The 25,637-nt window shown below is 33.4% G+C and overlaps 5 protein-coding genes across 14 annotated transcripts; 4 read left to right on the top strand and 1 right to left on the bottom strand.

The window, feature by feature from the left end:
• Window positions 1-197: 197 nt before the first annotated feature.
• Window positions 198-6,412, bottom strand: LOC108454578 (probable plastidic glucose transporter 2). 9 transcript variants are annotated; one of them, XM_017753083.2, is made up of 15 exons: window positions 5,790-5,980; window positions 4,807-4,966; window positions 4,352-4,463; window positions 4,141-4,208; window positions 3,929-4,061; window positions 3,322-3,421; window positions 3,098-3,210; window positions 2,929-3,022; window positions 2,448-2,601; window positions 2,176-2,319; window positions 2,012-2,085; window positions 1,486-1,574; window positions 965-1,079; window positions 617-804; window positions 198-439 (listed from the first exon to the last, which is right to left on the bottom strand). In XM_017753083.2, exons 2-14 carry the CDS (start codon window positions 4,898-4,900, stop codon window positions 622-624), a joined length of 1,473 nt encoding a protein of 490 aa, XP_017608572.1. In that variant the 5' UTR covers window positions 4,901-4,966; window positions 5,790-5,980; the 3' UTR covers window positions 198-439; window positions 617-621. The 9 variants fall into 9 exon arrangements, with proteins under 9 accessions (XP_017608572.1, XP_017608571.1, XP_052884694.1 ...); XM_017753082.2 differs by having other exon boundaries at window positions 5,633-5,975; XM_053028734.1 differs by lacking the exon at window positions 5,790-5,980 and adding an exon at window positions 6,305-6,412 and having other exon boundaries at window positions 198-804.
• Window positions 6,413-7,864: 1,452 nt separating this feature from the next.
• Window positions 7,865-13,285, top strand: LOC108454711 (protein tesmin/TSO1-like CXC 5). Of its 2 annotated transcripts, XM_017753256.2 has the most exons (7): window positions 7,865-8,740; window positions 9,412-9,516; window positions 10,233-10,410; window positions 10,866-11,222; window positions 11,460-11,557; window positions 11,633-11,727; window positions 12,307-13,285. In XM_017753256.2, the coding sequence occupies exons 1-7, from the start codon at window positions 8,601-8,603 to the stop codon at window positions 12,804-12,806; spliced, it is 1,473 nt and encodes a 490-aa protein (XP_017608745.1). In that variant the 5' UTR covers window positions 7,865-8,600; the 3' UTR covers window positions 12,807-13,285. The 2 variants fall into 2 exon arrangements, with proteins under 2 accessions (XP_017608745.1, XP_017608746.1); XM_017753257.2 differs by lacking the exon at window positions 9,412-9,516.
• A 2,654-nt stretch (window positions 13,286-15,939) lies between these two features.
• LOC108455739 (probable protein ABIL5) lies at window positions 15,940-18,091 on the top strand. Its single transcript, XM_017754282.2, has 8 exons — window positions 15,940-16,296; window positions 16,401-16,483; window positions 16,741-16,888; window positions 17,000-17,099; window positions 17,208-17,247; window positions 17,336-17,496; window positions 17,583-17,644; window positions 17,766-18,091. The coding sequence occupies exons 1-8, from the start codon at window positions 16,213-16,215 to the stop codon at window positions 17,865-17,867; spliced, it is 780 nt and encodes a 259-aa protein (XP_017609771.1). The 5' UTR covers window positions 15,940-16,212; the 3' UTR covers window positions 17,868-18,091.
• A 1,301-nt stretch (window positions 18,092-19,392) lies between these two features.
• Window positions 19,393-22,593, top strand: LOC108456219 (protein CONTINUOUS VASCULAR RING 1-like). The gene is made up of 7 exons (XM_017754814.2): window positions 19,393-19,691; window positions 20,303-20,355; window positions 20,996-21,105; window positions 21,427-21,594; window positions 21,684-21,781; window positions 21,928-22,054; window positions 22,303-22,593. Exons 1-7 carry the CDS (start codon window positions 19,557-19,559, stop codon window positions 22,398-22,400), a joined length of 789 nt encoding a protein of 262 aa, XP_017610303.1. The 5' UTR covers window positions 19,393-19,556; the 3' UTR covers window positions 22,401-22,593.
• Window positions 22,594-23,729: 1,136 nt separating this feature from the next.
• Window positions 23,730-25,496, top strand: LOC108454701 (uncharacterized). Its single transcript, XM_017753242.2, has 3 exons — window positions 23,730-24,390; window positions 24,611-24,796; window positions 24,889-25,496. The coding sequence occupies exons 1-3, from the start codon at window positions 23,941-23,943 to the stop codon at window positions 25,165-25,167; spliced, it is 915 nt and encodes a 304-aa protein (XP_017608731.1). The 5' UTR covers window positions 23,730-23,940; the 3' UTR covers window positions 25,168-25,496.
• Window positions 25,497-25,637: the final 141 nt, after the last annotated feature.

Here is a 25,637-nt window from a genome sequence, read left to right as displayed (position 1 = left end):
GGTGACATGATCACTTTAATTTACTTTGTGATATCATTTTATGTATACTAATTGCATATAAATAGTCATATTTTGCTAAACATAAAAATAGTAAAATTTAATTAAGCGATTGTGCTTTTGTAAAGTAATATATATATATATATATATATATATATATTGCTATGATTTCAACTTCTAGGCTGAAAAGTCGAGGCAAAAATGGTGAACCGTGGTGCTACCTTAAGTCAAATAAAGAGAACTATAAAGATTCAAAACAAATGACCCATAGCCCGAATTAGGAAATAGAGAGCTCATCTAATATATCATTTCATATTAGCCCGAATGAATTAAGGACCAAATATGGATATACAATATACTTCATGCATGTCAAACACTCGCATGAATACCTAAAGTTGGTTGCATGAGATCAAAATATCTGCTCTTCAAATTTATGTTTGATCTGCATATATAAATTCATTTGATCAAGTCAGAAGGAATTATCTACACTCACATGTACTGACATCGTCACACTCACATGTACTGACACATGTGTGGTGGTTATTGGTTATTATTCTTAGCTCTATAAAAGTAAGATAAAAAATTGAATTGCAAAAAATAAATTTGGGAGATAATGTACCAACTCTATTCTGGTGGGAGAAGAGCAATCTCTATTTCTTGAAGTGATTTTCCTTTGGTCTCCATTACGTTCTTTTTAACAAAGATCACAGCCATCATGCAAACGCTGGCGAAAATCGAGTATAAGAGCTGTGGACCGAGTTGCTCCAGCAAGCGCAGGAAGAGCAAACCAACGAAGAAATTGATTACCTAAAGAGCAATGTAAAAGCAACCAAGAAAAAGAACATCAGAAGATAGCAATAAGACTAATAGTTTCATATCCTAGCTTGCGGAGCTGCGAAAGCTGTCACAATCTCTTCGGACAAATGATATAGAAGAGAAAGAGAAAAAGAAAAAAGGAGAAAATTACCCAGTGCACTGACATACAGAACGCCATAGCTTTTGCCCGGATTCGATTTGGGAAAATTTCAGGTAGGAGGAGACCTGGAACAGGACCAGCTCCCAGTGCAAATGTTAAGACGAACCTGCATGTTGTAATCCATATCCGGAAATCAAATCTCTCTTGCCTTCCAGCAATCAATGCTGACATTTGTCATAGGCAATTTATAGTTTTCCACAATGAATAGCATGATCAATTACTAAAAGTTCTGCCTCAGTGGTTGATAGTGAGCAGTTATAAAAAAGACTAATATTAGATATATTGGTAATCTTTTCATCATTTTCAAGCCATCAATTCCACTTCTAGTTTGCTGCTTATTCCAATGGTCAGGATCTCAGGTTCGAGAACCCAAACACAATGAACTTACAACCAAGATTTTCAACTTATACAAAATTTGAATACTTTCTCCATCCATATAAATCCTAGGTGTTCAGAGATTTTTTTACAAAAAAAAAAAAAACAAAAAGCATATAAATTACAGCAATACTTACATTAGCATGCCACCAACTGATAGGTATAAAGATCCAGAGCCTGACACGTAAGAATTTGCCGCAGCAACTTGAAGGACCATTGACATAGTCTGAGTAAATTAAATTAAAAAAATAAAGTCAGAATTTATAAATAAATTTTCATTCTTCCATTCAAGAAAAGAAAAATAATATTTGTTTTTAGCTGAGCCATGCATAAAATGGTGATAGCAGTGGAATTTAAAACCATAGTTCCCAAATCCTTGCTATGATCAATATACTAGCTTCTTTAACAAAACAGAAATCAATTTCGTTCCATCTCAAACAAGAGATGACATGGAATAATTTAACCCAGGGGTGCTCTGGGCACAGAAGAAAAAAGATTGACCCATTGTAAAGCATTACGGGATGTAAATTCTAATTTACGTCAGGAAGAAATATGCCTTTCTTTTCTTCATTTTTGTTGATACAAGTCATATGTAGCACTCCTTGAATACTACTAATAAATGAAAGGGCTTTCGATGAGAAAATCAGTAACACTGTAAATTACCATGCCAAAGAAGCTCCACAGAAGAAGCAGCTTCCTTCCAAGTTTATCCATTAAAAGCATGGCAACGATAGATCCTATTATGAAGGAAAAATCATGCATCAAGAGACGGACCAAAATACCATAATAGAACGTGGTCAAGAAAGCCATCAAAGAGCAAAGTATACCTGTTAAATTTGCTACTCCTATCAATGCATTTGCAACATCCGATGGTACTCTAGCACTTTCAAATACCGACGAAGAGAAATAAAACACGGCATTTATACCAGATAGCTGTTGTAAAGCAAATAGGGTTGACCCAATATAAACAACTGCAAAAGGAGAACATGAATAACAAAACCCAAAAGGAAAGAAGCAAAGCAGAACAGGAAGCAACAGCTGTAGACCCCAAAAATACTCGGCATTTTTTAAAGCATAGCAAGAAATGGTAAAAATCTACCTCTAAAATGGCGGCCACGGAGCAACTCTGAAAGTTTCACGGTATCTGCTTCATCCCCCCTGTCCAATTTGGATAATTCTAACATGGCATATTTGACATGTGATCCACCTAAAAGCCTCTCAAACTCTGCTTCAGCTTCAGCACTTCTACCTTTCTGATGACACAACCAGGATAGCATAATAATTTTACTTCAGCATGAGCTTTAATAAACTAAATATCTGTTTCTATCGCATGTGATTACATGTTAGAGGTGATGGGCACATCTTCAAAAATTTTCCATAGAAGAATGAGTACAGTATATGGAAAAGTTGAAAGAATAAAAATAGCATGACAGAAAGGGTCCAATGAAAGTTGGTAGTGATTCTAACCAATAAATTGCATCTATAAAAGTGAGAAGCAACACACATAAAGGAAGACATTAAAAACTACATATTCAGACATAAAATCAGATATTACAATACATGCAAACCAGAGAGCAAACCTTGTATAACCAATGTGGACTTTCAGCACAAAATATCATAGCAAATGCAAGTATCCCAGCAGGAACTGTTGAGACCCAAAAACAAATGCGCCACCTGAGCAAATTATGCAAAATAAGTCTGACAAGAAACATATAACAGATACTGTGATACCTAAAGCATGATTCGTACCAGCCAGCAATTTCTCTGAAGGGGATACCGATAAACAGAGCCCCCATAAGTCCCAGACAAGTTGCAATCTGGATGAAGCTTCCATAAGTTCCCCTTAAAGAAGCAGGGGAAACCTAAATTGAGTACATAAAATCAGATGACAAAGAACAATTTAGATTCATGCAAGAATAAAGTATGCTATATATTCAATGACTGGTGTAACATAAAATTAACAGCATGAATACCTCGGCCAAATAAAGAGAAGCAACAGGTGGACCAATTCCCATTCCAGTCCCAACTAAGAACCTTCCAATGAGCAGACCCGCCAAAGTTCTTGTTGTTGCACTAAAGCGAAATTTGTTTGTCAGAGTCCTATCTTATAAATTCAAATTTATGAAGTGAAACAGAAAGAAAAGAATTGTATGGAGAACACAGCACGTAAACAAAAGATTATAAAGACAATAAAAGGTTCTCCAATCAACACATATATTAACTAGTTTAAAACATGATCTCTCCACAAACAAGGCTTTAGAAGAAATAACTATAGCAGGTCAAAACAGAAGAAAAGGTCTACCAATCAAGGTCCTAGGCTACTAGCTATTCTTACTTTATCAAGATGGTAAATTTGTTGTCAAACATAATTTTGTCTTAAGGGTAAAATTTTATATCTAATCCATCTTCTTTGAGAATAAAAAAGTAACTAATGTCACTATAACAAACTAAAACGAATAGTCCATAAAAAAGTGGGTGTCAAATTTAAACCAAAATCTATTGTTGCAGTATTAGGATATAAAATACAGGGCATAGCTTGAAAACGATTCATTTAAGCATTTCATTGGCAATGTATATCACCTTGTAGCAGCACCAATAATCATAGGAAGAGCACACAACTGAAATGCCCTACGACGCCCGGCACTATCAGCAATCCAACCACTGAACAAAGATCCAATAAAGGCACCACCCAAACAAGTACTCACCACCAGACCTAAATTTAACATGTCGTAATAAGTCTAGGCTCCAGATGCAGAAGTGAGGAAAAAAATGGAAAGGAAAAAAAATGTCACCTTCAGCCAGTGTATTGCCCCTGAAACCTAAATCCATAGAGATGCTTTCAAGCGGTTCATTAACAACCCTGTATAAAATGGCCAACATGCAAACCCTAAACATCTAATATTGCTGTGAGAACAATAATAATAATAATAATAATAATAATAATAATAATAAAAGCAAAAATAAGGAAGATATGAAGATGACAGTTTAAGATAGCACACAAACCCAAGATGGTAGCCAAATAGGAGTGAAGATATGGTCGCAACTACTACATGCGGAAAGGAAAGCAACCATGAAGGATTTGTAGTCTCCACATCCATGCTGTTCTGTAAGAGAGCTAAACAAACACAAAAGTTAAGCATAGAAGTATCTTAAAGTTACTTGAAAGCTGATAATAATCTAAAAGAAGTTATTCAAGCAACATCTGATTTTCCAATTGTGGATAACTGAATGCAAATTTATGAAGAGTAAATTGAAAAAGAAGAACAAAAAAAATTCCAAAATCTTTCCATTGGTTAACATTTTTCCGTACACAAATTTCGAAAGGACCTATCTCAAGGGAACAATACCGTCAAGCACTTCAGGCAATTAGAATCGAACTCAAGTTGGTTCTGGGTCTAACAACTCCACAAACATGGCTATGCAGAGACCCTCAGCTTGTCTATCATAAATAACTTTACCTGAATTCTCTTCTACATCATCAACTAGAGTTGAATGATCTCTTGATGGCATCCTCTTGTACATTGAGAATGCTTCACGGTGACGACCCCACATCCCAAACTATAGCAGCCAGCTCCGGCCTTCTATCGCTCAAACTTGCGTATATTTGTAAAGATCGTCCTGGCACATTGCATGTTGCGATAAGTTAGCATTTTAACATGAAAAATTAATTTCCTTCATCATTATAGAACATTAACATAAAAATCTCTGTTTATTTTCCCCTATAGAACTCTCATCTAAAAGTAAAACAGATTCAAGCTCAACATCTTGTAATTTATTTTGAACACTCAAACAAATTCAACAAAATCATCAACCAAATCGATCAATATGCTAAAATTAGACGTTTAGATTGCACTTGCATATTGCGTAAATAAAAAGCAAACAATTCTTTGTTGGCATCATAATAATAACAAAAAAATGATCTTACTCCGATTTCAATTAATTTGACACCAGAAATTTAAATTGGCACCAAAAACCTTAAAATTAGGCTAACTTCCACCATTACGTTAAAACGCTCACTTCATTTTTCTCTTTCCTTTGAATTTTTCTAAACAATCACACGGAAGGAAAAGGAAAAACAGAGGATCTCTAAATTAGATAAAACTAAAACTATTAAATTAAAATAAATCACCTTCAAATCAATAAAAATACAATCAACATTCATTAAAAGAAAATTCAAATTACAGCAGAAACCGCACAAAGAAATGCTAGTCGTAAAAAAGGAATCAAACGAAGATGAACGCTAAACAAGCTAATATTCGATCAAAAAGCTAAAATTTAATCCACCTTGCTTAAGATGATTTGATAGATCTACCGTATGTAATCGTCCAAGAATTTTGATGACACTTTTACTGTAAGGTACAGAAATTTCGCGAAAAAAGAGACAGAGCTTCCAGTTATTTATAAATAAATAAAAACGTAAAGAAAAAAAAAGAAGGCCTACGAGCTATCGTGCGCCGGGGGAGGAGGTTTGTGAATGTGATGAGTGGGACTGAGGGGAAGGAAGAAGGTTTCTCGTAATTAAAGAAACAGAGCACAGGCATTAGTTTTTCTCTTTTTCTAGAAAAATTGAACTGAATTAAAGCACAATACGATACTTAATTAAAGCTATTTTTTGGTTTAATTAAAATTAAAAAGTTAATCAACTTAATTATTAGCCGCTAAAAAACAAATTAAAGTTTCGAAATAAACGTGATTCCAGGGGTTGGGGGAGTTTGATTCGGTGACGACACCTGTCTTAAAATGGAAAGTGACAGGTTGCTGGAAGAAGATGAAGATTGGGGTAACTTGGACATTTCGAGTATGGGAATTTCTAGTTTTTCACGGTCATTGGAGAAGAAAGGTGGCGATAGTATAGACATTTTGAATTATTATTCCAGCAATAAAGAAGACCGTGGGTAAAACGTCGTTCCTTAAGGTATGGTGGTTTAATATTTTTGTCCTTTATATATCAAATACCTGTCACGTGATCTGAGGGGGAAAAAGAACTGTCACATGAGGGTTGGTGCTTGGGACAAAATATTTTTCATGTTGGATTGTTTATAATTTTAATTTTTTTCTTTTGTCAAACTGCAACATTTATTTATTTAAAAAAAAAACTGCCATATTCATTGCAGGACCCAACAATTACACGGCAAGCATTATTGCAAGCTTATGTGAAGGAGAAAAATCCGGTCATAGAATACCCAATTTTAGCTTGTTTAACAATTCAATTTGCAATTGTATTACCGTTTCAACCAATGCAAGCAAATCAAGAACAAAATTCGCATAATATCCTATTTGATAACAAACGTATTCCAAGAGGTAGATGGTAAAGATGAATTAAGTTGATTTATAATATTATCGTAATCTAATTCAAAATAAGATCAATTTTTGCTTTTAGTTTATGTATAAATCATTCGAGTATCAAAAGATTTTATAATCTCAGTAAATATTACATCAAATCGTTTAATTCATACCTTTTAATTTTGAAAGATTTTATCAAATCTAAACTTTTCCAAACACAGACCAAATAATACATAATAATTATTATTATCAAAGAAAATTAAAAGACCAATAAGCAAAGGGATGAAACAATTTCTAAAAGATGTAAAGTTATGAATAACATTATGTCAGAAATGTAATCAAAGATAAAAAGATTTACGTGCTTTTCAATGATGCTAACAAAAGGGTAAAAGAAAAGTGAATTCTCAATTGACTCCACAATTTTGGCACTCCTTTGATAGTTACAATTAACTTTTTTAAATTTTTTTCAGAGGTTTTTAAAAGCCAACATTAAAATAACCCTTCAAAAGAAAGTAATTTGTCTAAAGGACAACTCAAAAGTTCTTTCAACTTTCAATAATAAGTCATTTCCAATAGAAGAAAGACTAAATCTAATATCTAAATAGTTTATTTGATTATTATGTGAATTGAATTAATTAAAATAAAATTTTTAATCGATTATTATTTGAATTGAATTAATTAAAGTTTAATCGTTTCCTAAACCAAATATTTTCTAAAAAATTTAAATAAATTTTTATTTTTTATTCAAACAAATTTAAAACATGATAGTGTTTATTATTATTTGTAGGTAAAAAGAAGAAGTTAAAAACAACAAATAACACAATAATAATATTAAATTAAAAACATAATATACTTTTTCTAATTGTTATATCTTTTGGTACGGCAATAACAATTTCAACCTAAACTGTTTTTGAAAATTAAGATTTAGATATCCTATTAAAATAATTGTTATATTTTAATAATTGACCGATAACTAAACTAATTAATACTAGCGAATTATGCATGCAACAAAAGTAAGTGCGGGCAGTGCCAAAGAGAAAAGATAAAGTCGCTGACACGGCGACTTGAAAGTATAGGTCACATTCCATTATCTGTCGATCTTTGACACGAAGATCTTTGCTAGAGCAGTGGCTATGTTTTAAAAATAATTGAAATTAAAATTTGACTTGGGTTGACTCAAAGTCTTCAAAACAAAAAAAGGCTATTGCCATTATATCCGTCTGTCATTTGCACGACGATCTTTTCGTTATGGTTTTCTCAACCATAACTCCCAAAATATAATCCTCCAAGTGTCAAAACATGAGTGGTCCCTACTCTCATCATTAATCATTATCTCACTTACTTAGCCCACAGCTCTTTAGTGGAAACCTTGCGTTTAACTGGATCCAACGGTCACTAACTCACCATACTCACTACTGTGAATTTCATCCATCAGATTAATACTTTCAATATTTGCCGTCGGATCGAGAACCCACGCGAATCTCACGTTCAATAAACAATAAAGAAAAAGAAATTCAAAACTTTGACAAGCGAGAGGGAGGAGAACCGAAGGGGAAAAGGAGAAAGAAAGAACACACCAACAACAATTAAAAATCGCCTCTTGTTTTTTTTGGCACGCCTCGGTGGAAATAGTGAGCTCGGAAAATCACAGATATTTTTGTATTTTGAGGCTTTCGAGATTGTCGATTGGAATTTGTATATGAAAGTGGGTGAATTTGATGTGATTCAAGGCAATTTGTGATATTATTTGGTGATTTTGAGCTGTGGCTGTGTAGGATCATTGGGAACATATTGGAACTTGAATGGGGGAAGGAAAAGGAGACCAATTCCCGCCAAAAAAAACGTACAATCTGATTCAGCGGATTTTCCGGAGAAGAAGCTAGCAAGGCAGCTCCATTTTACGGCCGCTTTTGGCGGGATTTCTGCCGCTGCTGTAGTTTTCCCAGAAAACCCGCAATCCAAACAAGGGATGGATGTTGCTTCGTGGTCGCCTGCAGCGGCTTCAGTTAATCAGCGACAGCAGCCACAGATAAAGCAACAGGTAGCGGCGACTATTTCTGTGGCTGCCGGGCAATCTCATCCTCTAACTACAGCATCGTCGAGTGTTGTGTAAGTTTTTGTTATCAAAACTTTTGATTGTTTTTTTTTCCTTTTTATCGTGTTATTCTGTAGATTAATCTTTTGTTTGATAAAAGCTCCTTTTTCCCCCCTATCCGGGAGTGTACATAGTAAGGAAGCTTGGGTTACTGTCTTCCATGTCCTGATTGACATTATGTTTTTAAATAATTCAAAATTAACATTTTAGTATCAACCTTCAGTTATATTTGAATCAAATTCTGGTGAATTTTGTATTTCATTTTACGAAGTTTTTGACTATTTTCTCCGTCTGATCACAGAACAGAATAGCTGGTTTCTTTTGGAACTGATCTCTTGATGTTCAATTGTTTTTTTTTTCCCATCATTTTCTCTTTCAATTTGAACATTGTTTTGGAGTAAAGGAATATATCCGTTGCTTTATCAGCTTCGGGTTTTTTTTTTTCCTGTCAATTTGTGTGCGAAAGAATAGTTCTTTCTATTATTCGTGACTTATTTATTGTAATGGTCATATTTCTTACCGCTCAACCGAGGATGTCTTCAGCATTGCTGTTCCTGATTAATGATGTCTATTAATCTTAAAGCGCAGATGAAATGCTTCTTGTAATTATTAATGCTGATTTTCTCAAATATTTGTTGCATTTATTGAAGAATTTATTATTTTTTTTATCTCTTGCTCTCTTCAGAAAACCAGAATCCCTAAAAGCTAAAACAAGACCAAATGAACTAAATGATGGGGCTCCAAAGAAGCAGAAGCACTCTAACTGTAAACATTTTCGGTGTCTAAAACTGTAAGTACAATGAGTTAGTTAACAATAGTTCTTAGAGATATTTCTCACAATATCCATTTCTGTATCACTAGCCCCTAGCTGAATCAAGTATCACTTTTCATCAGCCTGATAATTGGTACTTCCTAACTTTTAAGTTCGTTCTGCATCACCTTCTAAACCTTTTCCACAATTATATGGGTCTGGCTTGAGCAGCTTCAGAGTGCAAGTAGTATAAGGTTTTGGAATATTTCCGTCTTTACCAATTGCAGAAGAAGATGAACTCTACAAATGGCAGAAACAGGAGGAAAATGCCTTCAATTCCAAAAATGCACTTTCTCCGTCCAAATGGCCCAGACCCTTGGCATGCTTCGATAAGAGATGCTTCTGTTAAAATATTTCCTTAAGCTAACATTTCCTTCTATTTATTTCTAACCCATTCAATTTATGGTCTACAAAAGATGTAAAAATGTGTTCCAACACACTAACTAGATTTGTAGTTGTATGTTCGATCTGTCAAGAAGTGTCCGTGAGAGGGAAAAGATGGGGATAGGTTATGACTTCTATTAGTAGCATCTAGTCAGCTTTCCTGGTCATTTGGATGGTAGTATCTTTAGACTGTCTTGTTTATGATTTGTGTGTTTATATAATATGATTGAGCCATTTTTTGCATTTGAAATGTTGTCAACATGACTGATGATATAAGATATAGGAAGTTAATATTGCAATGCCTTGGTCAGGTACTGTGAATGCTTTGCATCTGGCATGTATTGTGATGAGTGCAATTGTGTTAATTGTTATAAAAATGTTGAGTATGAAGCTGTGAGACGAGATTCTGTTGGAGCAACTTTGAAGAGCAATCTAAATGCTTTCAGGCCAAAAATTAATAGCAGTTCACATGGTGCAAAAGATAACAAGGTACGCAGGTCAAACTCTTTTTTTTTCTCTTCACATTATCAAGTACAAAGTTACCTCATAGATTTTACAGTATGCATTCAACAAAAAGCTGTATGTTCTTTTAGTTGGTTCTTTTATTATTGGGGATGCTATTCTTCATGAGGCTCAGTTAACACGTTTAGCAAGGTCATAACTTTGTTTCCTTTAATCATTGATGGTCCAGTAGTAATATACAGAATCATTTAAAATGATATCCTTCTGTTGAAATGTATGACCATGCATTTGATTTTATCACATATTTGATATCCTCTTCTCTAAATTCTGTATGGTTACACTCTTGGAAAATGGGCCTGAGCTGAGCTTTCTTTTTTTAATAGCAAAACATAAAATTTAAAGTATAACATGAATGCCTTTTTTATTTGATAAATCTTGCTGCAATTGGCATTCTCATATGAACTAATTTGGATCATCTTTAGGAGGCTGGGGAAGTTTTGATGCTGGGAAAACACAGCAAAGGATGTCATTGTAAAAGATCTGGGTGTCTTAGAAAGTACTGTGAGTGTTTCCAAGCCAACATTCTTTGCTCCGAAAGCTGCAAATGCATGGGCTGCAAAAAATTTAAGGGGAGCGAAGAGAGACAGGCTCTATTTCATGGTGACTATGCCAACAATATGGCATACATCCAGCAGGCAGCAAATGCTACCACAACTGGAGCAATTGGGTCATCTGGTTATGCATCTGCCCCAGTGTCTAAGAAGAGAAAAAGTCAGGAACTCCTTTTGGGGTCAACTGCCAAGGATCCATCTGTTCACAGTCTTGGACATTTGCAACAGGTTAATAGGTCTATGCATAATTATGGGCATTTTGCTTTGGATAAACTTTCCAAATCTTATTTGAATAATCTTACAATAGTACTTCTGTTTTGATAGAAAAGAATGTGTGCTCAGCTAGTGAATTTAGTTTTTCCGTTCTCATTCTAATGCCACTGTTAGTGTAAAAGCTTTCTCATCATTGCTTTTAGTTTATGCTCCTAAAACTTATGGATGGTGCTTACTTTATATGTTAATCAGACAAATCTTATCAGAGCTTCTATTCCCTCCTCTTCCTTGTCTTCTATGTCAGTTTCTCGTGCTGGTACTGCAGTAGGCCCATCAAAATTATCATATAGGTAAATGAAGAGTCTTGACGGAAAGATATTATATTCTGCTTGTTATAGAAACTAATTTATGAATTTTGGTGGAAGGTCTCTGTTTGCGGACATTATTCAAAAGCAGGACTTGAAGGAGCTTTGCTCTGTTTTGGTAGTTCTATCCAGAGAAGCTGCAAAGATACTTGCAGGTATATGGAGTGCTTGTAAAACAATTCAATTCTATGGTCTAATTTGAAGTGTCTAGTTCCTGATATGCTTCAGTGCTTAATTCAAGTTTTTTCATGAGTAGGCAGAAGATCATTTGTGCTTATTTATCCAAGAACACAGTGAAAGTTGTCATGTATGATCTTCAACTTATACTTGCTTTGCTATATTCATCTCTAGCTACTTTTGTCTACTGATGTATTTCTCTCTTATAGAAAAAGATTTGCATAATGCTGTTTATTTGAATCATCCAAAGAGATTAATGGTACAATTTTTTTTCTTTGTGATGAATAAATTACTCGTACAACTTTTGTTTTACTTGAAGATGTAATTTCAGCTTTTAAAGTTAAGAGTCTTCCTTTGCATTAAAAATGTTCTGAAAATTGTTATTGATGTTGTTTCTGTAAATATTTTCTCTACTTTAGTTTGGACCATATTTGTTCTAGCAAGTATTTTTAAGTTGGATTATGTGTTCAGCAATTATTTTTGAATCTGTCAGAAGAAGTTGATGAATTGCAACTTTTCATCTAATGGATCTTACTTTAATTTCTGTATACATTCAGACCAGAGAAGTTTGATTGAAGGGGCAGAAGATCACTCAGAAATTTCCCTTGCATCATCCACTCAAGACAAGCTGGAAAGCCAGAAGGATTTTGTTGCTGAAAAAACCAGGGCTGACAATTGTTCGAGTGCGAACCAGGCTGTTAAATCTGGCCCTGAGAATTCTTGCACAGATGTTGCTGATATGCCAGAGGGAAGACCTATGTCTCCAGCAACTTTGGCATTGATGTGTGATGAACAAGACACAACGTTCACAGCAGCTGCTTCACTTAATGGGATCATGGATGATGGCTACAGCACATCTTCACAATTGCCTTGTGGAAAGGGCATGATACAGATTGATGCAGAGCATGAAAGAGTTGTTTTGACAAAGTTCCGAGATTGTCTTAATAGGCTTATCACTTTTGGAGAAATAAAGGGCAAGTTTCCCACTCCCTTTTCTGAAAATTCGATTCATAATGAATTATATTCCATGCAGCAAAAAGGAAGAAATTTCAAATGATGAAACCATCCTCACAAACAATGAAGAACTTCCTCATTAACTAGGAAAGAACTGGTTTATCAAGATTTCCAAATGACACCAATTAATAGTCAGTTTATATATGTCTAAAGGAAGGAGATACCAGAAAAATAAAGTTGATATGTTTGAATTTAGGAGGTAGATTATTTTGTTTCACAGGTATTTGAAATAGGTTCCTTAACTTTGGATGCTTGCTGTATGATGGCCTATGTAAAACATGGTTCATGATTGATGGGTTCTCTAGAATGATACAGTTTGCTTCAGCACAATCAGCTTTGCTGCTGTACTTTTCAAGGCTAGGTGCAATCCCTCTGATCCTGGTGTGCTGAAGTAAATTGCTATCTGTGAAGTGGCAAAGAGTGTACTTGTTCAATTTGTAAATGTTATCCATCTTATGGTGTATTATGTTTGCTATCTTAAAAGTGGTAATTTGACAATGCTGCTCCTTCCAATCACAAGAATGCAGTGTTCAACATTAGCTAGAATAGAGATAGGTAGTCAAAGATGCCCACTCAGCCATAGAGCTGAGACTGGGAATCAACAAGGATTCGTTAACTATGGAGTTCCGAAAACTTTCTTTTCACCTACAGTGAGAACATCTAAGACGGATGCTGTGGTAACGACTGCTGATAATGATCTCCCTACAGTTCCACCCTTTCCTGGAAATGGGGATGCTAAATCTAAACCAGCCAAACAGATGTAAAGACCCCACAGTTTGCCTGAGGTATGAACCCTCAGTTCACTGCACTATTCCACTGTTCACTCCACCTTTAGTTTTGATGGAATATCAAGGTGATCGTGGGCATCATCTGTAGGACTAGTGCTCAGACGAATTTCTGCCATTATTGATTGTATATTTATCTTTTTTGCTTTTGCCTTAACAATAGCTAGAGCTTATACCATTGTAAATCACATAGTAACTTAGTAGCCTACATGCCAATGACCATCATTAGCTTCTGTTCTTAGATGCTAGGAGTTTCATTAATAGCAATTTTGTGTTTCTTCATGGAGTATGTGGCTTATAGAAGAGATGACTAGTGCTTATTTGGTAATTCATGATCGGAAACACCTGCGGGGTGGACCTTAATCCATTTTTAGGGATTTTTTTTTTGTTTTGTTTTAATGACATGGGGTTGTCTCAGCCATTAATGTTATCATTGTTTATATGTATATTCTTCTTCTTAAGTGAAACATTTCAGGCTCTTTGTTATCTGCTATGGCCTGCTATCTTTTTCCGGCTCTCATTTTATTCGAAATATCTATGTTAGATTCCTATATATCCGAAGCATATCTAGACATAAATATGGGAATATTACATTTTAACTAAGGTTCGTTTAAATACATGAAATTTTTCATAGAAGAATTGGACATGATATACCCGTATCTAATACCCATGCCTAAAATGGCCTTCTAGTTATGTTAGATTATCCATCTTTGTGAAGACATCAGTTGATCCATAGTCGCAATATACATGTATATATAATATATCTGTTAAAATGTCGTCTAGCTTAGCAATCTTTTGTCGGTGAATCACATGCGAAATCAGATAATTAGCTAATGAATTTAATTAACCACTCATCTCAGGTGGGATGTATGCTGGCAGGCACACCAAGAATTCTGTTAATGAAAATATAATAAGAGGTAACATTTTGTTTTTTCTTGGAATAGTTTGCATATTATATCAATTCATCTTGTCTTCTTCCTCCAATTTTAGACAAGGTCGGTAATGAGCAATGTGTCTCGATTTGGTCGCCTTTTTTTTCTCTCCTTAACATGGATTTACTCTTTCTTTCACCAATAATAATAAACTAATGATCATAGAATTTATTGAAAAGTTCCCCATGACTAAGCATAAAGAAAGGACAAAAATGGACTAGGTCTCGCCATGTCTTCGATGGCTAGGTGCTTGTCACTTAAACCTCGAATAAGCAAATCAAAGAAAGAAAAAAATGGATTCGCCAACAAATGAATCCTAGGAGTAGATGGAGAGAAGCACAAGGATCTCGGTTTATCATAATTGGTTTTATATGATATTAGTGAAATATTACGGACTTAATTTTAGTTTAGTTGTGATTATTTCAACAATAAAAAATGAATTTAAATGTGTTTAAATATATATTTTTCTGATTTAAAAGTTGAGGGTTAAATAAAAATAAATATGCATGAAAAATGACATTTGATTAGCAAAATTGATGCCCAATTTTAGTGTCTGCAATTTTTTCTTATTTTAATGTTATACTTCTATACCAAGCTAACGTATTTGAGAAGGAAGAACCTTGTGTATATGCGCACACATATTTAACACTATATTGTAAAAGTATAATGGGTATGCATATTTAACACTATATTATAAAAGTACAATCGAGTTTACGATATTAAGAGTTTCAATTTCATTTTAATTTTTTAATTAGAGATGATAAAAAAATTCGAAATTGACGGTTTTTGAGTTAATCCGACTTTTTTTTCTTAGAAACAGGTTTCAAGTCCGGTCAGGATTGTGTATAGCACGCTTCGTCCTAGGATATTTAAAAAATTATCTTTTTAATATTAATTAGGTTAAAAACTTTAAACTTTTATCACTATCACTATTATTTTACCATCTTTACTCCCATTTCAATTTCTTTCTCGAGGTATGGCGATGGAATATCGGGTTGGGGTGAGGGTGGGCAAAAATCCACCTTGCTCCACCCTGTTGCCATCACTACTCTCTACAGAAAAAATAGATAAATTAAATTTTGTACATAAGATCAATGAATAAATTAATTTTAAATTCTATCCATTTTAGTGTTAAAATTTTTAATAGTAAAATGAATTAAAAATTTTAATATAAATGATTAATTTACCTTTTATATAATAAGTAAAAATTATTTTTAATAAAAAGTTAAAATATAATCTAGCTTTCATGCTATTTTTACTAATAATATGCAAATACACATATACAGTGGAAATGGTAAAGGTGAATGAGGTGTGTGGCAATGCCAGGAGCTAGTTTTGTCAGTAAGTAACCGGCCTTTTTCCAGAAAAAGGTAAGAAACACAAGATCACGGGGCTGCAATGCAATTTTGTCATCTTCCACTCGTACGTCCCCTTCGTGCCATGGAGATATCGGCTTAAAAGAGAATCTCTCTTTAATGACTATGTTTCTTTTGGGACTATTTCAATCAACACACCCCAAACCTCTCTATCTTCTCTCACTTTCAAACTTTTAATCAGGAGAAATTCAAAATTGTTGAATATCGACAAGAGGATTTTTAAAAGAACAAAATGGTTCCTTTCCTTTATTATCTTCACTAGCTTTTAAATTTAGCTCAGCTATCCTATCCTTACTTACTGGTGACCATCATCATCAGTTAGCTCTACTTTTGCAACACAAGAAACTAAGAGAAGAATGCATATTACTGAAATGTTTTCTTCTCCGAAGAAAGAAGATGATGATTCAGGCCAAGGCTTTCGTTTTGACAAGTCTCTCCAGGTTTCTTTCTTCTTATATTTTTTAGGTTGGGGGGTAGTTTTCATTGAACAAAAATTCCATATTAATGCTTCTTTCTCTTCTTTCTTCCTTTTTTATGGTTATAGGAACTGAGAGATTTGCGGTCTCAGCTTCATTACGCTGCGGATTACTGTGAAACAACATTTTTAAAGTCTGAAGAGAAGAAAACGTAAGTTTTCCTTCATTTCTAACCACTCAAGCCAACCTCTTTCATGGTTGAGTTACTGGCTCAGCTTCTCTTTAGTTTTCCTTCAGGTACTAGCCATTGTTGGGCCAAGCTTGAACTATCAAGCGAATTGAATTCTAGCATCTTAATGCTCAATTCCAGTAGCTCTAGATTTAATCGATTTTTTTTAGCTGGTGTTGAAGAAAGTCCCAGACTATTAATTAAAATTATTAAATAAATAAATGTTTGGTAATTTGCAGTGTGGTGGAAAACACAAAAGAATACCTATGCAAGGCACTTGTCACTTTCGTTGATCATCTGGGAAACGTCTCTGCTAATCTAAATCACTCCATTTCCCAGACTAATTCATTTTCCGAGGCTGAGCTCCGCATCAATTGCCTCCATCAAGTCAGTATACATATATGCACAGATATATATATATATATATATATAACTTTGATTTATGGAGTATTGGCATTTACATTTTATTTACATGCGACTTGTTTGATGTTCTACCAGAGACTTCTCTCATGCCAACAATTTGCTCACAAGCTTGCTCTAACCAGAGTCAAATGGAACCCCATTTTGCCAAGACATAACCGGCGTTATTTATCTGCACGTAGGTTTCCTAATCGCCTCTATTATTCATGTTTGCTTTACAATTCTAATTCTTTATGTTAATCATTTGTTTTGTTTTTTTTTTTCTTTCTTTTCAAAATCCTGATAGCAACATTAGCAGCTGTAGAGAAATCAAATGAAAACCCAAGGTACCATCAGCTCAAATTCAATCTTCATATTACCTTAAAGAAACATAAATTTATAGACATTGGCTTTATGGGTTTTAACCATTTCCAGGGCTACCATTTCTGCAATTCCTGGAAAGCTCGTAAACAAGCATGAACTTGACACCGAAGGAGTCCCACTTTTTTTCTTCACTTGTACCGACAAGCCTTCCCTATCTAAGAGTCCATCTCTCAAATCAAATTGTGACGAAAGTGATTCTGATTCAACATTGGGTAAAAAAACAAAAGAAAGGGCACATTTTTGTTAATCAAAAGTGTTTATATATATTTTTTCTCTAATGGGTAATTTCTTTTCCCAGTGCCTGTCCGTGATGGGTTCTCGATGCTATCAAAGGGTTCAAATCCTACATTCCATTTCCAGGTGATTTTTAGCTTTAAACTACATAATAACGAATTACGATTAGATAAATAATGAAACACTTACCATAGCCTTATTTGCATCAAATTAGTTTGATTTAGCTTTGGTCTTGTATGTTATGCAGCAAGGAAATAAAAAACATGGACGCAAAAGCTTGTATAGAAAATCATTGCCGAGTGCTGATATCTTATCTTTCATTAGACGGGCAAGAAGATCAGCTGCTTGATAAAAAACCTGAAAGGGAAAATATATGTGTTAGCTTCCGCACAGCATGTTTTTAGCTCTAGCTTATCATTTGGTGTGTTAAATAACTGGTATGGCTTGTTTTAAGGTCGAGATCATGCTGAATATTACTCGATCTAAAGGTCTATCATTGAAGATATCTTGTAATATATTAATGTGTTTTCACTATAGTTAGTAATATAAATCTCAATGGATATAGAAACAAAATATTACCTTGAAATGTGTCGGCCAATATTGGTAAAAGGGTGAATGTAGTTTGAGAGGTCCCTCTATTATAGGGATCTTCTCAAATTAGTCCCCAAATTATTAAATGGACCAAATTAGTCCATGTATTATTAAAAACAATCAAATTAGGTTAAATTGGAATAGTCAATAGAGTTAATATATACTATTTTAAAATATCATTTAGTGTTTAACATAGTTAATATCTTTAAAGTTTTATGGTTCTACAAATGAAATTTTTGTTTGGAATTGAACTACAATTAAATAATAATTTTCAAGCCTTTTTATATAGTAAATGTTATCTCTATTACCATTTGGCCTCATTTAATTATTTTTAATAGTATATGAGCTAAATTGAACCGTTTAATAATATAAGGACTATTTTGATCTAATTCCTATAATACAAGGACCTTTGAGGCAATTTAACCTTGATAAAAGTTACAGGGAAATTTGTGCTTGTTACCTTACAATTAAGTTCAATATGTGTCTAAGCGCGCATGGTTGAACTTCTAACAATGGTAACATTTAATAGAGGTATTCATGGATCACATCAAGTTTGAATATATTTACTTAAGTTAGATTTAATTTGAATATAGATCTAAAGTTTTACTTAAATCCATTTATATTTATAAATGGTTAATTTGAACAATTTTAGACCCACTACGTTATTAATAAACTTTTTTAAATATATATATAGACATACAATTCTTTGCATTATAATATTATATACTAGTATTATTATGGAATTAATTTTTTTATAAATTACATAATATATGAAAAAATATATTAGAAGTTTTTAAAACAAATCAAGTGAGGCTGGAGCTTTAAATATTTAAATCAGAACTCGACTTATATTTTAAATGGGTCAAAATTTTTACTCAAATCAATTTTTAAATCTAATATTTTTATACTAACCTTTTAAAATTTAGACCAACCTTTTATATGTATTATTTTTAAAAGATATATTAAAAGTAATATATTCATATAACTACAATCAAAATCAATCAATAATGGTCACATATATGCTATAAGATTATTGATTTCGTATTGGTATATCAATATATCTAATTCTAGTTCTCGCCAACTTTGCGGGAGATATAAAATTTTAACCAACTATCCTTTTTCACATACATATAATTAATTTCAAAATATTAATAATTTATGCTAAAACTACATTTATTCATATCTTAATTTCATAATTAACATTTTTTCGTGATAATTTTACTTAATGATCAAAGATTATGTTGTTAAATAAAATATATAATATATAGTATTATATATATACTGAATTTGAATTAATTTCTTTTTCTGAATAATTGATGTGGCCTTTGATGGTGAATCGGAGGTACCCAACAAAATTCTTGTTCTCGTATTATTATGTTTTGCACCGAATCAGTTTTTTTTTGGTTATTCCTGAGAAGGAGAGTAGCAGCGGAGGGATTTTCCGGCGATGGGAGATGATAAATCGACGATCGTGATGGGGAGTAGAGATCTAGAGCTTCTAATTCCGGTCGCTGATTCCGTCCACGATGATTCCTCCAAACATTCTCCTTCTTTCGCTCCTTCGCATCATTCCGGCCGCGAGGTTTCTCTTGTTCTCCCCCATTTCCTTTAGAAGAGCTTTTTGGTTGTTAATTGAGCTACATTTACGATAGAATTCGATTGAACCTGGTTGAGAGTTGTATTTGTTTGGATGATTTGGTCGTTACTAGAGAGAAATTGGACGTTTTTTAATTGATATTTAATTTAAGAAATTGTTCACTTTAGAATAAGTATGACATTGAATTCTTTGTTGTGTAATAGGATTCCAAATTCATTTACTGTAACTGTTTAGAATGAGGAAAATGTTTTCCCTTTTAAATCTCTCCTCCTTTTAATTATTAATAATAAACTGTTACCAAAAGATAAGATTCGTGAAAATGATTCCCCTTTCTCTTAGAAGCTTCGAATGTACGGCGGTGCTCTTCTTTTTTCTTTTTTTTTTAATAGCGTAAAAATAACAGAGTGTATATATATTTTATATACGAGAGAGTTTATGATTATTGGTTTATTTGTTGTATTCAATCTTTGTGTCAATTTCCTAGTGAAACCGTTGAAAACAAATGTTCTCAGCATGTATAGGAACTGTGTGGCTATGCTTGTTGATGAAGTCATGTTTTTTTCTAAACTTGCCTGACAAGCTTTGTTTTTATCCAGACCTTTTACAAAGTTTTCCAGAGCTGGGCCTCAAAAAAGTTCATGACCGGCTGGTGAGCAACATTCCATTTCTCAATGCTTTAAGTTTCTTTTTATTCATGATAGATATTTGTGCAATTATCATGTGCACGATCTTTAATGATTTGCATATCATAATTCATCTTTACAGAAAAATGATCAACACGTACTTCCTATTCAACTTTTCTTATATCCTTGATATCGAGTGAAAATTTTTTCACAAATAAGGTGAAACTAGATATCTTTGTTTAGCTTTTCACCTTTAATTATGATTATAGTAAGTTTAAGAACTTAGTTAGGTATTAAATCTTGGAATAAGAGATAAGTGTAAATGCATATAAATAAATTCCAAATAATCCATTTAAGAAGTGAAATGTAAGTGACAGATTAACCTGATACCGTCATTTAGTTTTTCCTTGCTTCCTCCATATCTCTTCTCATAAAATTGATTGGTTGTCTTGAAATTAATCTACTGCTTATCTATCATCTTACAAAATGATACTTCTTGCCATCATGAATATGTGCTAACCTTTTATTTGATGAACTCGGAAACTTAGTTGATTTGGTTTCTGTTACTGAATATATGCCCATGACATTTTATCTTATCGCGTCTATTTATCATTCACGATTCTGTTATAGCAATTGCTGATTTGTAGTTGTTTACTTGTTTTGCAGTGTCATTCTATTTCCTATAGCAATCACTTTCTACGTAACATGGTGGTTTATTCACTTTGTTGATGGCTTTTTCTCTCCAATTTTTCTTCAACTCGGCATTAATGTATTTGGTGAGCGTTTCACTTAGCAGCTAAAAACCTTTTACTCTTTTCCCCTTTAATTGGATCTTGGAGTTTGTAAACTTATCTTTCCTTAAGGCTTCTGAGTTCTGAATGACAATGATTTTTTAATGTGAGATCTTGCCAAATATGGTATGTACAGCGAGAAAGATAAATTTTTCACAAGGTTGCCTTTTTTTAAATGATCTACCCACATATTATCTATATATTATTCTTTGTCATTTTTGCTAATAATGTCTGTTAACTTTAAGATCATGTAGCATATGGTTTGCTGGTCTCTTTATGTTTTCTCCTCCTTTTACTTCTTGGTAGGTCTTGGATTTGTAACTTCTATAACGTTCATCTTCGTGATTGGGGTATTCATGTCCTCGTGGTTGGGAGCATCTGTGCTTGGCCTTGGTGAGTGGTTTATCAAGCGGATGCCATTCGTTCGTCATATCTACAATGCCTCCAAGCAAATTAGTTCTGCTATATCACGAGGTGTGTGTTCTGCTTGTTTTTTTGGTTTAGGTAGCGACAATCCATATGCTACATCACTTTTATGTTTTTATGTCTTTATTGCGTTCCAGATCAGAGCTCACAGGCCTTCAAGGAAGTAGCCATCATTAAACATCCTCGTATTGGTGAATATGCTTTTGGGTTCATCACTTCATCTGTTACTCTGCAGGTGCGCAAGTGAACTTTATATTCCAAAACTATCATTTTAGCATTACTTTCTTTGTTTTAATCATTTTCCTGATTCCATAAGCATCATACATGGCATGATCTTATTGGTGTGCTACATGCATTACATTTTCTTTCCACAAAATGCAGACGTTCTCTGGGGAAGAGGAGCTATGTTGCGTCTATATTCCCACAAATCATCTTTACATTGGCGATATATTCCTCATTAATACCCAGGATGTTATCAGACCGAATCTATCAGTTCGTGAAGGAATTGGTAAGGGTTCCTCCTCTTTTGTTGTCGGTATTATTTACAAACATTTTCCTCGCTATTTCCGTGTAGTCTGTCGAGCTATAAGCCTACTAACTCTTACTACATATTGTTCGACGTAATTGCTTGAAACTACCACACTTAAAGATGATGGTTTCTCTATTCTGAAGTAGTAATGGTTTGTATGAAAAAAGAAAGAAACCTTTTCCTGCTTCAAAATTTAAGCTTACATCTCATTCATTCTTCCATTACAGAAATCGTAGTCTCAGGAGGGATGTCGATGCCGCAAATGCTGACAACGATAGACACACAGTTGCCGCCGCTGGAAAGAAGTAGATCTGACATAACCTAAGGTTTAAGGTGACAGTTGTAGGAGTTCTTTATTTATTTTATTTTCTGATGATTTCAAATTGAAGTCATCAGTATGCCTTCGCAATCGATGTATATAGGTAATGCAGGATTCGGGATGAGATTATAAGTTTTGTATGAACCTGATGCATTACTCAGTTGATTTATTCAACCGATTTATGGTTTTTTTTTTCTAATTATAATTTTATTGATACGTGTGGCATTTATAAGGTTGTTTGTTTACGACAGTAAAAGTCACACTGTTTGCTTTCGAATTCCGTTAAAATTATGGGGCAGGTGCCAGCGAGGTAGTAAAGATTCTATTTTAATTCTTTTAAAATTTTAAAATTTAAATTCAGTATAAAAGTCTTGACTTCGAAATAAATTTACGATTTATGAACCAACCAATTATATGTATTTCAAACTTCGAAAAGCGTCTTACCTTAACATTACTTAGGTTTTCATTTTTCTTTTTTTGCCCATTTTAAACATCTTTAAGATGTATTAAATATATATATATATATATATGGAATTTTTAAATTCATCATTTGGTAAATATCGAAAAATCCATAAACTTTAAAAAGTATAAAAAATTTTGCACACGTTATCACATGATTTACATTAATTTTAAAATTTAAATTCTTAAAATATAAAAATAAAATTTGTAATGCTACCAAAAGATGTTACCAAAAAATTTATAATATAAAACTCATTTATGAACTCCTCCAAACTTTAACATAAAATTTGGAATTAATTATATTAGACATTCTCAAACTATGATTTCTATTTTAATTTAGTCTTCAAACATTAAAATATTTTAATTACATCATTAAATTATCGATATTATATCAATCATTAAATAATATGTCAAATTTTACGAGATATAATTGAAAATGAAAACTTAAAAAAAACTAAAATATCACCGTATAACTTTTAAAAGTTAAAACTAACAATAAAGTAAATAATAATAATAAAAAAAGTAAGTGAGCGATAAAACTTTTTTAAAATTTTGAAAATTTCAAAATTAAAATTTTATAATGTTTAATTTTTAAATTTTATATTTTAAATTATGTTACATAAAGTTCAACATTTTATTTAACGTTCAAATTAATTATTTTAGTAACGAAAAATTTTATTAATATAATTTCATTGATGTAATTAAAATATTTTAAAATTTAGAAATTAATTTAAAATGAAAGTTATAGTTTGGAGATTACTGTTGAATTAACTTTAAAAACGTTGTTAGTGATGGTTTACATCACTGTCTTCAGGTTCCGTCAAAGATGACGTTAACGTTAGTCCAACAAAACAAACAGATTAACGGAATCACTGCCGACACTCGTTCCCGAACCTCCAGCTTCACAAATCCCCCACCTCAGCTCCGAACCTAACATTGGTAAGAGTTCGTACATTTCGTCACTCACTTTCCATCTCCCCTTAGTCCTTCCCTCTTCCTCACAGTAAAAACGGCAAACTGCCCCTTTCACAGCTGATCTTCACTCGTCTTTCAAAACAACAACAACAATTGAGTTGAGAATATCAAGATGCACACGAAATCCGATTCCGAGGTAACAAGCTCAGTCGACCCATCATCTCCGAGATCCCCTAAACGCCAACTTTACTACGTCCAAAGCCCTTCCAGGGATTCTCACGATGGTGATAAGTCGACTTCCATGCAGGCAACTCCTGCTTACAGTAGCCCCATGGAATCTCCTTCTCACCCTTCTTACAGCCGTCACTCAAGGGCATCTTCCGCTAGTCGTTTCTCGGGAACTCTCAAGAAAGGAAGGAAGAGAAATGAAAAGGGTTGGACTGAGTGTAATGTTATTGAAGAAGAAGGGGATTATGGGGAGTATTTTTATGGGAATGATAAAGGGTTTACCAGGAGATGCCAGATTTTGATGGGTGTGTTTGGGTTTATAGCGGTTTTCAGTTTGTTTTGTTTGATCATCTGGGGTGCTAGTCGCCCTTACAATGCTCAAATTGCTGTTAAGGTTTGCAATTTTTTTTTTCCTAATAAATACAATGTTCTTGTCGTTATGTAAGATAATATTATTTTATTACCCTTTGATTCCTTTAAACATAAGATACTCGAAAAAAGTAATATTAAAAAAATAATTTTTTGGGTTTTGTCAGAAACTTCAGATAGTACTGTTCTTTCTTAATTTCTGCTATACAAACTGACTAGTCTTAAAAAAAATTCTTGTTTTGCAGAGCTTGACAGTGCATAATTTCTATTTTGGAGAAGGAGCCGACATGACGGGAGTTCCAAGCAAGATGCTTACAATGAATTGTTCATTAAGGATGACAGTATACAATCCTGCAACTTTCTTTGGTATTCATGTTAGCTCCAATCTAGTCAACCTTATGTACTCCGAAATTGCAGTTGCTACTGGTCAGGTAAACATTTTCTCAGACTTTTCTTTACACAAGAATCACTCCAAAAAAAAAAAAACTTGGTATTTTGATCTTTATTTTTGTGTGTGTTGCAGTTGAAGAAGTATTATCAACCAAGAAAGAGTCATCGAACTGTAGCCGTGACTCTCCATGGAGACAAGGTTCCTTTGTATGGGGCCGGGGCAAGCTTAGCAATTTCAGATGATGGTGGCGGAGTTCCAATGACATTGATCTTTGAAGTTCGGTCCAGAGGGAATGTGGTCGGAAAGTTGGTGAAGTCAAGGCATAGGAAACGTATCTCTTGCTCATTGGTTATTGATTCCCATAGTAACAAGCCTCTCAAGCTTAAAAATAGTTCATGCCAATACGATTGAGTCGAGGACTGCAGCATTTCTTCACACGGAAATGGTGGGTTTTGGGTGTTTTAAAGTAATTTTCAAAGCTTGTAGTGATTGGTAAGTGTGAAGGTAATAAATTCGTTAGAAAAACAATATAATCATTTAGATCAGTTTTTTCAGTTTGGAGTGAAATTGAAAAAGTATTGATGTAGGTTAATATCATATCTCGTTGATAGGATATCAAGTAGTGTTTCCATTTACGGCTGTAGTACGTGTGGAGAAACTCCATGAATGATTTCTGTGATAATTGGTAGAACAAGATTTGGTTCATATATATATATCTATTGTTGATATGCATTACAAAAGTAGCCCTTTGAAAAGCAAATTTTTTAGGGTTTATCTCCTAAATCAAGATTTTCAAGTCATATATTAGTATTATTGAATTGTAATTATATAAACCAACTTGCAGTCAACCAGAAATGGAACCACAGAAAACAGAAAATTAG

This window comes from Gossypium arboreum, chromosome 5 (genome assembly GCF_025698485.1).
Source record: "Gossypium arboreum isolate Shixiya-1 chromosome 5, ASM2569848v2, whole genome shotgun sequence".
Taxonomy (NCBI): Eukaryota; Viridiplantae; Streptophyta; class Magnoliopsida; order Malvales; family Malvaceae; genus Gossypium; species Gossypium arboreum.
Note: the sequence above shows the minus strand (reverse complement) of the source record. Positions and strands in the feature narration are given on the sequence as shown.

Bases quoted from the DNA above. Each gene is read 5' to 3' on its own strand.
- LOC108455739 (XM_017754282.2), top strand. From the start codon at position 16,213: ATGCATATTACTGAAATGTTTTCTTCTCCGAAGAAAGAAGATGATGAT. The intron at 16,297-16,400 runs GTTTCTTTCTTC...TTATGGTTATAG, and splicing joins GTTTTGACAAGTCTCTCCAG to GAACTGAGAGATTTGCGGTC. The intron at 17,248-17,335 runs GTACCATCAGCT...AACCATTTCCAG, and splicing joins AAATCAAATGAAAACCCAAG to GGCTACCATTTCTGCAATTC.
- LOC108456219 (XM_017754814.2), top strand. From the start codon at position 19,557: ATGGGAGATGATAAATCGACGATCGTGATGGGGAGTAGAGATCTAGAG. The intron at 19,692-20,302 runs GTTTCTCTTGTT...GTTTTTATCCAG, and splicing joins CGCATCATTCCGGCCGCGAG to ACCTTTTACAAAGTTTTCCA. The intron at 21,782-21,927 runs GTGCGCAAGTGA...CACAAAATGCAG, and splicing joins CTTCATCTGTTACTCTGCAG to ACGTTCTCTGGGGAAGAGGA.
- LOC108454578 (XM_053028734.1), bottom strand. From the start codon at position 4,900: ATGTGGGGTCGTCACCGTGAAGCATTCTCAATGTACAAGAGGATGCCA. The intron at 1,080-1,485 runs GTAAGTATTGCT...TACAACATGCAG, and splicing joins TCAGTTGGTGGCATGCTAAT to GTTCGTCTTAACATTTGCAC. The intron at 805-964 runs GTAATTTTCTCC...ATTGCTCTTTAG, and splicing joins TCTGTATGTCAGTGCACTGG to GTAATCAATTTCTTCGTTGG.
- LOC108454711 (XM_017753256.2), top strand. From the start codon at position 8,601: ATGGATGTTGCTTCGTGGTCGCCTGCAGCGGCTTCAGTTAATCAGCGA. The intron at 9,517-10,232 runs GTAAGTACAATG...TGCCTTGGTCAG, and splicing joins CATTTTCGGTGTCTAAAACT to GTACTGTGAATGCTTTGCAT. The intron at 11,728-12,306 runs GTATATGGAGTG...GTATACATTCAG, and splicing joins AGCTGCAAAGATACTTGCAG to ACCAGAGAAGTTTGATTGAA.
- LOC108454701 (XM_017753242.2), top strand. From the start codon at position 23,941: ATGCACACGAAATCCGATTCCGAGGTAACAAGCTCAGTCGACCCATCA. The intron at 24,391-24,610 runs GTTTGCAATTTT...CTTGTTTTGCAG, and splicing joins ATGCTCAAATTGCTGTTAAG to AGCTTGACAGTGCATAATTT. The intron at 24,797-24,888 runs GTAAACATTTTC...TGTGTGTTGCAG, and splicing joins TTGCAGTTGCTACTGGTCAG to TTGAAGAAGTATTATCAACC.